Source organism: Urocampus carinirostris, chromosome 11, assembly GCF_059441175.1.
Source record: "Urocampus carinirostris isolate Australia breed hairy pipefish chromosome 11, RoL_Ucar_1.0, whole genome shotgun sequence".
NCBI classification, from domain to species: domain Eukaryota; kingdom Metazoa; phylum Chordata; class Actinopteri; order Syngnathiformes; family Syngnathidae; genus Urocampus; species Urocampus carinirostris.
This window is the reverse complement of record NC_142359.1, coordinates 37344564-37357777: the sequence shown is the minus strand read 5'-3', so window position 1 is coordinate 37357777 and position 13214 is coordinate 37344564. Positions and strand designations below refer to the sequence as shown.

Sequence of the window (13214 nt, the reverse complement as noted above, 5' to 3'; positions counted from 1 at the left end):
ATCTAAAAGGCTTTGGCGCCGCTGATAAGTATCAAGCCTCTGGAAATGGTTTCAGTATGACAAATCACCACTTGATGGTAGAAATAGTGTTGATCAAATCTCTGTCCAAACATAGAGTATCCCCCACTTTTTCGTGTTGCTTTGCCTCCTCTATCCAGCTATTGAGAGTATGTTGTCTATCCAGCTATTGAGAGTATTTTGGCATCCCCCAAGTGACTGAAATTCTGTGATCACGTCTCAAGAAATATGGGGGGCTGAGAAGTTCTTTCAAAGTTCATGCATCATTCATGCATAAGTTCAATGTTCTTGCAATAACATGGTATTTTGTAAGCAAAGGGCCCCTTGTGTTTATGGAAAGCATTGTTTAGATCAGTGTTTTTCAACCCTTTTTGAACCAAGGTACACTTTTATTAATAAAAGTTCAGAGGCACACCGTCCGTTGAAAATGTTTGAAAATGAAGTTATGTCAAATATTTTACTGTACTACCTCATAAGCAGATAATTAGCATATAAAAAGAAGAAAATAATATTTAAAATAAAATGAAATTATGTGCTTTATTTATGTTTTGATTTTTTAGAGTGCAATCTTAAACCGCTTTGTCAAACAACTTAAGTTGTTAAATGTAGTGTGCTACCTCATGAGCAGATAATTAGAAGCTAAAAAGTATATAAAAATCTACTGCCACCTACTGATATGGATGACTATTACAGTTCCTCGTCTGAAGAAAGCAAAATTTCTGAATAATGGCCTGATATTTTTGGAAAGATAAAATTGGGCAAATTTCAGCAGCACATTACACAAGGTCTCATGGCACACTCTTGTGTGCCCTGGCACACTGGTTGAAAAACACTGGTTTAGATATTGGAGCTATCACAAATGCAAAAAAAAAAAAAAAAGAAAGGAAAACACAGAAGTGAAAGCTCAGCTTGAAGTGCATAGTTTCCCCAAAAAGTTTTCTTGTAAACGAGCATTTTAAAGAACAGTTCAACAGTTGTTTACTACACAATGGTAAAAGCTAGAAACATACTTTTTTTCCTAAGGAAAAATGAGGAGTTAAGCCTTTTTTTTTTCTTTTTTTTTAATTTGGCTCGCACCCGCACTTTGGCTTTAATAGAAATGTCCGCCACTGAAGGAGTTGCATTATTTTCCTTTTTTAAAAACCTTTGGGAAAAATGTGTATTTTACAATGTTACCCAAAATAGATCCATCTGATTTGTTTTAATTCAAGTAATGTTTTGAAAAGGCCATTGTATTACAATTCAGATAAAGTGAAATGTTTTGTGTGATTAATTAGCATGTACGTATTATGTATATTATCCCCTTTGTACAAAGTTTTGTATGGAATTTGAGTAAAACATTTGAAATTTTGAACAATGAAATGGTTAAAACATATCAAGACTGCACAATAATATCTTACCCTAGCTGCAGAATTTTTTTAACGGTTTTAAAATACTGTATGTTGATGAGAAATGTAATTATTCAAATGTAATTAAAATATCTAAAATACATACTTAAGCTTTAAAAAGCAAAAAAGTATTTTATTAAAAGGTGCTTTTTTGTGCTGAGCTGTTACCTGGTCACATGCAGTTCTCATCGTTCGTAAAGGAACATTTTGTATTATTTAGCGCCTCTTAAAAAGGTGAAAAAAAACTATTGTTTAAGATAATAAGCAACAAAACATGAACCATCTCATAAAAATGCTTTTTTTTTTAGATAAACATTCTTTGAGATATTTGCATTCATTTGACATAACATGAGCCTCACTTTGAGGCAGCTAATATAAATGTCGGCCATCTTGCATCCACGGGAACCCCTAAAAACAGCCTCGCAAAAGGCTGAGCAAAAAAAAAAAAATGTTTGGTCACTTTGTATTCTTCCTTTTGCATTTTAGCACTCATTTTTTTGTTGCACTAAACAATACAGAAACATCTAGTGGTTAAATAATACACACTGTCCCTTAAAATATGTTTGTTTGGGGTTTTTTTCTACGAGAGACAGGAAAAAAATATACTTCAAATGAGCATTTTCTGTCCAGGGGGTAAGATTATTATTTATTTTTGTAGTAAATAGAATGAAGATTCAGCTTCTGTGAATATTTCCGAACACTGTCCTACTCCCAAAGAAGAGTTATATGTGTGGTAGAGTGCATGTACATCGTGATGGCAGTATGCCAAAGCGAGACGACAAGTCACCCACGGGTGCACCAATCCAAAGTGACGTGTAGGGGAGGGCATCAGAGAAGCCAAGTGTTCTATTTTTAACCCCCCTTTGATGCTCGTCTGGCAAACAGTGATGGGAATATCGCCTCTTTTGGTACAGGCCACTAAGAAAAGCAGGCTGTTTCAGCTCCCAATGGTTTTTCACATTTTTATTGTGGTTGCTTTGATCAGGCGGTTCTCAAATAGTGTAGTGGGCCCCCCCTGGGGTTGAGCACGAGGCTCCATCAAAGGGGGCGTAGGCACGTTTGACCGACAAAGAGAGACGGGATAGAAAGACAAACGAAAGTCTCCTCTCAAAAGTTAAGACGAGGAGATTTGACGAAGCGTACGTAGCACTTCACTGGGACCACGGAGGGAGACGACAAAGACCGGTGTGCTTGCTATGTTAAAAATGATGGAAGCAACATTTAATGGAGTGGTTCTCAAAATAGTGGGGCGGGCCCCCCAAGGGGAGGCGCAAGGCTCCATCAAGGGGAGCGCAGGCACGTTTGACTTCAGGGAACTCTTTTTTTTTTTTCCCAGAACAGAGTGCAATTGCACCTCCACTACACTAGGCAAAGTGTTGTGTTTACAATTAGCCTCCATGCAGTGCATATAGCACAGAGTAGGAGCATTGAGTATGCAGTGTAGACTGTCAAGTGACCCCATGAAAAAAATATTTAACACGTAAGCGCAGACTGGAAAAGTGAGACGGGGTAAGGAGTCAATCAAAAGTCTCCTTCTGAAAGCTAAGACGTGGAAGTCTGACAAAGCGATTTGCTGCGACCACAAAGGGCGACGATCAAAGACTGCTGTGCTTGCTATATTCTAAAATGTTGGCAGCAGACAGCTCAAAGCCGAATTTATTAAGCTATCGCTTCAAGACATTACAAACCAATCACACTGAAATGAGGTTGTAATGTTTTTAACGAAAATGTTCCAAAAGGCGTAGATTTGGCACAAATGGAGGTGACATGTAACCACCAATATTGAGCAATTGTTGTTTTGCTCCCACCAATATTATCTGTTCACTTAAAAAAAAGGATTGCTCTTGGAATTTCTTCTGACAAGGGGCGTAACTGAAAATAATTGAGAAGCACTGCTTTAATCCATATATTACCAACTCAAACGTAACATTTGGCACGTGATAAGTGAATTAAGGGTTTTTTTAAAAATTGTATTACAAAATTTTCAAAATTGTTATTCCGACCATGATTGCACACTGTTGATTTTTGTTTTTACTATTACATCATAATTGTTATCGGCCATTCATGTCGCGATTCTTTCCACACTCTTCTAGGCGGGTCTACTTTTGTAATCTAGGACAAGTTAAAAAAAAAAAAAAGAGACAGAGAGAGCTCAGGGAAAGGCCTCTAGAACGGGTTAAAATTCCTTATCTGTATGCTTCTCTCCCAGCTTGTTGCATGTACAACAAGACTGTTTTAGGGGGGGCTCAAGTATCCCCAAATTCAACCCAAGCACCCTTGAAATGATAGCATTTTCAAAACTCTCTATTCCCTAATAAAGGACAGGATTGGCTTGAATATAATGTAAACGCTTAATTGAAAAAAAAAAAAGTAAAATATAAGTAAAAATTTAACAACACAGAGTCGAAAATACTTGCCTTGAAATGGTTCCGTCCAGTTGATTCCTAGCACCACTCTCACCCCCCTACCTGATCCTTTTGTGCTCTCTTAATATCACTTGCAGCATAGCGGCAGAGTCTGTAGAGGATACGGTTTGTTACGGTGTAAGTATGCTATACAGTGGTTATGTTCAATAGCCATCTTCCCACCTAAAACCATTCAGCAGTTATGAGTCCTCATTTTAGCTGTATTGAATTTAATGCAATTTGCATTCGAGCTCTGAATCTAAAATCGCTTTTGCGGAGCAAACAACAAACTCTTGCCTTGCTCTCAAACTATGACTGTTGCATCGCAGATCCGTACGTTAAGATCCACCTGGTGCAGAACGGCAAGAGACTGAAGAAGAAGAAGACTACTATCAAGAAGAACACGCTCAACCCATACTATAACGAGTCCTTCAGCTTTGAGGTCCCCTTCGAGCAAATCCAGGTACGTGGTTTAGAACAGTGGTTGCAACCTTTTTTGTACTACGGGCCGGTTCATTGTCCGTCAATGTTTTCACGTCCAGGCCCAAGGGCGGCATTAAACATGTTTGTACAGTTTCTAAAATAATAACAATGATAATAATAACAACAACTATAACATTTAGAATAGTAACAGCATTAATAATAATAATAATGTGTGTGAATCTACAGTGTAGTAATGTGGCACATTTAGATGTCCTTGTAACATCACACCATAATCACAATCATTCATTTTCCAAACCGCTTATCCTAACGAGGGTCACTAGTGTGCTGGGCCCATCCCAACCATTTTGTTGGGGTGTGGAAGGCAAAGGGAGAACATGCAAACCCCCCACAAGGAGGCCGGAAACTGAAATTTAACCCAGGTCCTCTACACTGTGAGGTGGACGTGCTAATAGCAACACACTCCGGTCATTATAGTTAATGTTTAACGCAAAACGAGCCGGGTAATTAAAAATACAAACCCACTAGATAAACCAACGCTGCAAAAAGCTCATTGTTACAATGTGGTTTCAGAGTCCTGTTCTTCATTTAGGGATCCATCCATTTTACAACTTCGTTGCTAAAAGTTTTTCCATGGCATCACGTTTGTTTTCAATCATTCTAGCATGACATAGATGACAATTCACTGTAGCTTCGACAAGCGGTTATCCTTGTTTCCAACATGACATTTGCACCACCCAATAAGCAACTGGGCCTGCCCGTGCAAACCACACTGATTTTAATCCAAATAAATTACCCCAAAGCACTGATTCAAGTTCAGTCTGAAAAATAGCAGTTTCAGTAAAATAGCAAAAGTTGAAAAATATATTTTTTTTTTTTTCTTTCTGTGCAGTCCGGTACCACACTATGGAGTGGTGGGCCATTTAGTCATGCAAAGCCTTCTCTGCTGGCCGAAAAAATATCTGGATTATGTGATATTAACTATATTTTGTATATGAAAACTTGTTAAATAATTCCAGTTGTCTATCAGCTACTTTTCATTGCTTTTCACATGGCTGTGCCGTTTCCAGTTGTGTCACATTTCAGCCATTATTTGTTTTCCGGGTCAGAAATCTACGTGTATGCTTTCACAATCAGTTCTGCAGACCCTGAAAAAGTTAAGCTTTTAGTTTAGCCAATCAGGCTTTGAATTGGCAGGTCTATGGCCTTCTAGTAGGAGTAAGGAAACGTCAACTGTTTTGCAAAGTATGATTGTGTAGAGGGCAGTAATACAAGTTTTAACAAAAAGGTGAAGAAAATTATCCGCATGTCCACCGATTCTGTTGAATAGAAATTTTCAGCCCCAAATTGGGTTAAGTCAAGTCACATTTATTTCTCTCATTCACAAACGTTCTTAAAACACTGCACAGGCCACAATTACACCATCCCTTGAACTGTAACCGGCATTCGAGCAAGGAAAAACTCAAAAACCTCAGCATGAGGGAAATACAAAACCTTAAAAAGGGGCCACACTTCCAGGATGACCATGCTGCATCAGTTGTTTCATTGGGTAACAATACACAAAACATCAACAATAAACATAGGGTAATTTGAAAATTTGTTCAAGAAATTCAAGACGGCAACGACACAGTTTCCTATCTCACCCAGCTGGTCAATGCAGATGATGACACGCTTCAGGTCCAAGTGCCGGTCCGCTGACTCATCCGGGTTCGTCCTTCTACCCGCACTCCGCCACCAGCCAGACAGCCGTAAACAACAGGAAATGAAAAGTATGAGGCGGGCCTCAATCATAGACAATATAATAAAAATGTATCTTTAGTCTCAATGTAAGCACTTCCACTGAGGTTGCAGATATTTTCTCTGGGGGGCAGAGCATTCCACAGCACCGGGGCCTGAAGGGAGAATGCTTTCGATCCTGCATATTTCTTCTTGGCCCTTGGAGTCACAAGTAGACCAGCATTTTCTGAGCGAAGGCTCCAAGCCAAAACATAGGGGTAAATTAAATCAGAGAGATAAGATTGCGCAAGTCAATCCACACTTTTGTATGTACCTTAAAGTATAATCTTAAACCGACAGGGAATCAGTGCAAGTGAGTTAAAATTGGAGTGATATGATAAAACTTTCTTGTCCTAGCCAAAAGTCTTACTGCTGCATTTTCAACCAGCTGCAAATTTTTGATTCTAGACATCGGGAGACCAAAAAACCAATGCATTACAGTAATCAAGCCGAGAAGTATAAATGCAAGAAATATACAGTATATTCAGCATCTGATGATTTCAACAGCATCAGGCGAATCCTTGCTATATTATGAAGGCGGAAAAAAAAACTTTTGATAAAAATAATTTAATTTTATCTCGGAAAAAAACAACAGGACAGGCTCAATTCTCAGCATTAGCTTTGGTGGCGATATAAAAGAACTTATGAATGATAGGTAATAAGTATAAAAAGCATGGATAATTTGTAGGACAGAGTAATTAGAATATTTTTTGAGAAAGAAAAGCGGGTGGATTTGGGTGAGTACATTTTATGAGGTTATTATTGATGTTTTGTTTATAAATGACACAGCCGTAGCTGCAATAAATGTTTCATAGACATAAACTAGTTGTTGAAGGTTGGACTGATTCAAACGTAGTACAACTGAAAACTTCAGCGTGAAATGCATGGCCCGTGGCTCAGTGGTTTAGAAGCCTGCCTGATTGAGTGCCCCTTACCACGCGTTGCATGTTTTGCAGAAAGTGCAAGTGGTGATCACGGTCCTGGACTACGACAAGATCGGCAAAAATGACGCCATCGGCAAAGTTTTTGTGGGCTTGAACAGCTCGGGCACGGAGTTGCGCCATTGGTCCGACATGCTGGCCAATCCCAGGAGACCAATCGCCCAATGGCACGTCCTCAAGCCCGAAGAGGAGGTGGACGCGCAGCTCTCCACCAAGAAATAAGCGGGGACCACCCACCACAAACCCCCATCTCCTTCCCAGTCGCCTCCTCCACGCTCCTGCCTTCTTGTACAGCGGGGAGGCGGGGGCAAAGTGCGGCCCCGGGGCCACAACAGACCCTTCAAACACAACACTCGCGGTTTATACTTTAGACTACCAATTTTGTCCCCTTAAAAACTCCTACAACAAAAAATGTTGCCTTGAGACCAGTATTTTAGTCCATTGCTGCTTTATTTTGAAGCAAGACAAAGTGCGTAATAACTGCTCCATCAAACACCCACACGTTGTTTAGCCGTTGTTCGTTGGGGCTGAAACAACGAAGCACATAATCAAAAAAAATCAATTTAAAATCTTTTGAATTATTTGTTAAATATATGAATTAAGTTCATTTTGTTAAAGCCCCAATGTGTAGTATTTGACCAATACTGTATTGTCTGGCACAGCGTGGCGGCAAATGCCAGGCAGACATGGCGTAAACTTAAGTGGGTCTTCCTCAGTGTAAAATAAATACAATTTCTTTGACCTATGATTTTTTTTTTAAATAACATTTTTATGATAGTATTTTTGCCTAGTATTGAAATCAATACTTTTTTGTTACTGGATGAAAGTTTTTGTATCACTAGGAGGCACTAAATATTACACTCTGTTCCTTTATAATTTTTTGATCTGCAATTTATTTTTATAATACTTGAGTAGATAGATAGATAGATAGATACTTTATTCATCCCCATAGGGAAATTTATACTTCCAGCAGTATCCTTGAGTTGAAAATAAAATAATAATAAAATAAAAGAAATAGAATACATAAAATACCCAATATAACGCGTTGATATCGAGTATTTAAATAGTGCTACATAAAATACACACTGTAAGCAAAATATGGCATGAGGAAGAAATGATCTCAGTCTGTCCGTGGAACAAGACTGTGACAGCGGTCTGTCGCTGAAGCTGCTCTTCCGTTTGGAGATGATGCTGTGTAGTTATCATTAATGATATTTGACGCCGAAAATATATTAATTTTAACTCAATTTGCAGGACCTAAATCAGGGAAGCTGTTATTGGCCACATTCGTAAGTATCGATAACTTGAACGATGACGGAAATCGACAAAGATATCTGGTATCGTAAATCACGCCACTCTGGAGTGGACACAGTCCAATCCTATCGCTTCATGCATTCGTTTTCAGGATTAGCATCGAGAACCCATCTTTATTTTTAATCAACCCAAAAGCTGGCCTCTGGAGCTCCAAATTTTGCCCCCTCCATACCCCGCTTCTTCAATAGCCAGTCTGTGTAAATACCTCGGTGATATCTACACCTCCGCCTCGTTTTACCACCACATATTTGCCGCTAGGCTCTCTATTGTCGCTTGGTTGTACCCCGTAGCCCCCTTGACTTGCCCCCCAACCCGCACCTTTCTTCTTTTAAGCAATATGATGTGTATAGGTTTCACCATAGTGCATACCTGATAAACTTGTACATAACGGAAATCCGTCCATCCGTTCTTTCTTGCATTGTACTGTATATGTTATGCAGTCGGCGTGTAAACTTTGTTGTCCTACTTGGGTGTTCTATTTTAAACGTGATCGACTGAAGCAGCGAACCAGAGGCAATGTGACGCAGACCAGAATTTCTGAAAGAATACTTATTACTTATTGCATTTCATGTTATTTAAAAAGAGAAGGAAAATATATACATATTAGAGGTAAGATCTGAAGCCAGAGTCAAAAATTTGACCCGAAATGTCAATCATTACATCCTGGTTCAAGCCAGGCCAGGCTTTTCTCTCGCTGAATCTAATTATCCAACCGTTATTGTTCTTTGTTTCTTTTTCTTTGTCTCAAGAACGTACTGCTCTTGTAGTTTAAAGGATCTGGGTGATTTATTCTGTCACCCCTCTCGTGCAGCCCGCATCCCTACTATTGTCATTGTGCTCGGCAGCGCTGCCGCGCTCGACCGAGCAACAGTCGGAACAAGAGAAGCGGGCGCAGGTGGGGGGCAATTAAGCCAAAATCACCCAACTCTGACCAAATCCTCACAATTAAAATATAAAAAATAGGGTTTGCTTCGAGCACCGTCCCTCAAATCAAGTTAATTGGTCGAGCTCGGGATGTTTGGGCTTTGATACCCGGGGCCCGGCTCAGGACGGGCTGGATTTTTTTGGGGCCCGATCTTACCTCTAATAAATTAGCGATACATAGTTTTTTGCTGGCAGACATGTAAAAAAGGCCATTGCTATATAAATTATAGGCCAGCAAGACATCTGTATATGATAGTATGTGTAAAAAAGGCTACTGTTTTGGTTAGCTGAGGTGGGGCTTCTATAAGCACATAATTTCTTACAACTTTTTTCTATATATTTGTCAGTCCGAGGGTCTTCACCTTTTCTCAATTGTGTGACAAATGTCGGATCCTTCTGCTCTACAGCCCTGCTGAAGTCAAGCAGTCTTGTTGAAAGCACCAAGTCGTCGCTGTGGTTTCTTTTAAATGTTTTTTTGCTTTTTTTGTATTATTACAAAATTTATTGGTTTCCTCTTATTGTAGGAAACGAAAAAAAAATGGGTCCTAAAAGGGACACCGGCCCGTAAACACTGCCATGCATCGGAAGGCTAAGCTAGCTTGCTAGCCTGTCGTGTCGCACACCTTTCGGTAACAAAACGAATCTTGGCTTTCATTTGCCTCGGCGCAGCGAAGCCCTTTTTTCTCACTGCCAATCTCTGCACCTGTTTGCACTGTGGAATTATAGGCGTCAAGACGTCACGGCGTGTAAAAGTGACAGCAAAATGTGCTATCGGGTAGCTTCCCTGCGCCGCCTTAAAAAAGCGAAGTTATTACGCTCTCCCTTTGTGTTCTTAACGACATTTGTTACGCCGAAGATCAGTCAAGGAAAATATAACAAAAAGATGATATATCCTCTACTCAGTGTGTAGTTTGTGTCGGTTGAATTAAACAAAAAGCTGTTATTCTGTTGTATGGATGGCACAAGGTAGCTACAAATGCCCCATATAGTGGATACACATTTAATAGTATCGATGACAACATTATTTGAGGTAAATACATCAAAATAACTTTTTTTAAAGTTTGCAGATGAGCGCTGCAGGACATACAGGGCCTTGCAAAAGTATTACCCTCTCCCTTAGAAATGTTTGACATATTTCAAGCGTCAAACTTGTAGATAAAAAACTCAATGATTGTTAAGAATCAACACCATGTGTGAGACAATTGTGAATTGAAACCAAATGTATTCAACATTTCTTATCGTGCTAACAAATTGTAGGAAAAGTAGGCAAGACATATTGTTAAAATGTTAAAATAATTTGGTTCCATGTCACGATTGTGTCTCAAATATTGCTGATGATTAGAAAATATTCTCTGTTTTTTAGCTTTAAGTTTGAAGACTGAAATGTGGCAACATGACCAAAAGTTCTTGGTGTTGCCAATACTTTCGCTAGGCACTGTATATTCGCCCAAATCTGGTGTCCAGTGGTCAGGGGGACTTTTTAGCATTTGTCTCCGGTGTTCTTGTGTACTAGCGTAGCGCCGTTTGCGAAGAAGCTGCCCTTCGCCAACATTCCACGGGTGTCTCGCCAAACGCCTGTTTTGTGTATCATTGTGATGCTGTGCGTTTAGACGTTTAGACTTAGCGCTGGTTTGTTCAGTAGTGATGTCGCCGATTTCTCACCAAGAGAGTTTGTTGAGCACTGTGCAATACTCCCACGTGCTGCGTGCGTTTGTTCATTCCATCATCCCCTCCAAAAAAGCGAAATTCCGAACGAGGAAGCAACGACGACATTTCCCGTTGGATTTGCTTTTCCTCTGGTACGCATGAGTGTGTGTGCACAGTTCAGGGAGTTTAATACAAAAACGAGCTCTCCAAATCTGTGTCTGTACATATTTACATAAAATGTATATCTATAAGAAATATGATAATCTAATCTTTTATGTGTCGCCATCCTTTTCTATTGGAAGTTACAATGTTGAATGTACGGTACGAAAAGTGTTGGTGTTGATTAGATGTACTTTGCACTTTTGTTTTGTAAAAATAAAGTTTTAGCCCTCCTTTTTGCGTCATTTTACAGCTCCGTCCCCCTTATAGAGGAGGGGCAGCTAACTTTAAACAAAACATGTCGGGAAATAGAAAACGTGCAAATCAAAGTAGAGAAAGGACAGGAACGCAGGGACGGGTAGGCAGAAAGTGGTACAGGTAAACACATAAACAAACAAAAAACGACAAAAGCCATTCAACTGTACCGCTGACTCGCCAAGCTCCTCCCCTGATGATTCTCTGCACCAATCAGAGCAAAGTGGTGTAAAAAGTACGTGAAGATCCTCGTTGCCTTTGCGGTGTTTCAAAAACTGCCTGCTTGACTATTTTGTGCGTTTTCTCCTCTGTGATCTTGTAAAACTGTTTACTCCTTTTTTAATGTGTTCTTTTTCTGAGTATGTGTGTGCGCGCGCGTGTGTGTGTGTGTGTGTGTGTTGTGATTCTCGCTGTGGAGTTTTCTGACTGTTGTTCTATAACTTCATAATATACAAAGGATCAATCAATAAAAAACTTTTATTCCCCTGTTGAGATACAGATGGTTCACGTGTCCTCTTTACCCCACTCCTAAATATTCTTTGAATAAAAGGATCTTTGCACGATTTATTATAAAAAATTGTTGGCAATCAGGATCGGAGGGGATACTTTACAAATGTAATCTAATACAGTTACAAGTTACCTGTTGAAAAATGTAATCAGGAACATAGAGGGAATATTAAAGTAATGTAATTTTGGATTACTTTTGGATTTCTCCAGTAACAAATATGCTAAGAGAAAAAAAATATAGAAATCAAATTACTAAATTGTGTTTAAAAGAAATGAACAATGTAACCTTGAAAAAGAATTAGAGGCCCCAGGGCTTGGTAAATGCTTGTGGTCACACAAAAAAGTGCTCAAGTTTTAACCATGTAAGGCAATGCATTGTTTGAGGCGTTCTTAAAAGTTTGAAAGTTAAATATTTTCTCTAAGAAGTATATGTTAACGATACCCAACTGAGTTCCAAGAGCACGTATGCTTTATTTTCCACAGTATCTGTATCGGCTTTTATTAGGTCTGTTCATTGCAAATCAAACCTCCAAAAAGATGAAAAAAAGTTGTTTAATCAAGTGCGTCTAAGAAACGCCGTATGTTACTCTGCTGCCATTTTTTGGCTTAAAGTCATGATCGCAGCCTTAATTTTTCAAATCCTGCACCACCCCTTTAAGAAAAAATATTTGTTTATTTTTCACATGGCAGACAATATATCCTCTGTTTTTATCTGTTTAGTTTACAAAAGAAGAACCCAATATTGTTTTAAACACACCAAATGTTCACTTTCTGAATTTCTAACAAACTGTTTTACTTGTTTGAAGTGTCAATGCCAAACCTCTTGAAAGCACAGTATTCAGATTTGCTCAGCTAAATTAATTTTCCTCACAACATAACATTACAGGGATCAAATGGTGGATTTTGAATGACTGTTAACTGCAAAATACAAAAGGTAGATGATAAAATTTAGTAGTACTCGCTGAATGTATCACTAGCGAAACACACACGTTAGCAGCCTCACGAAACTGCAGGCTCACGCAAAATCAACAAAACGAGTGCTACATTGAAAGAGAAATAAAGATAAAGAGGAAAGTGCTTTTACCTGCACCAAACTCTGACAAACCTGCAGCAGTGGGTAAAGTGTGTACAATCTGCGCAGCAGATAGGCTTGAGCAAGAAACTCCTGCGTGTGTGTAAACCTAATCTCTCTCTATCTCTCTCTTGTCAGTGAATAAAATATTGGAATTTGGGGTTTGGTCACAACTTCCAACCACAGATGTTGCAACTTGTTTTGGGAAAAACACCATTATAATAACGCCGTCACGTAAATGTGTTATTTTTTTCAGTGATGGGATTACGTAACTAGTTATTTTTTCTGCCGTTACTGAAGCTCAAAAGTAATGAGTTACTTTAGCGTGCCCCCCTTGGCACACCTGTCGCCTTTTTCAGAAGCCCCG

At 39.2% G+C, this 13214-nt stretch overlaps 1 protein-coding gene across 4 annotated transcripts in view; it reads left to right on the top strand.

Moving 5' to 3' along the window:
• Window positions 1-11766, top strand: part of syt1a (synaptotagmin Ia) — a 217776-nt gene extending 206010 nt beyond the window's left edge. For all 4 annotated transcript variants that reach the window (XM_088348131.1, XM_088348130.1, XM_088348128.1 and 1 more), the window contains 2 exons: window positions 4141-4274; window positions 6985-11766. In XM_088348131.1, the coding sequence (XP_088204257.1) occupies window positions 4141-4274; window positions 6985-7191 (341 nt within the window). In that variant the 3' untranslated portion in view covers window positions 7192-11766. The remainder of the gene's footprint in view (window positions 1-4140; window positions 4275-6984) is intronic.
• Window positions 11767-13214: the final 1448 nt, after the last annotated feature.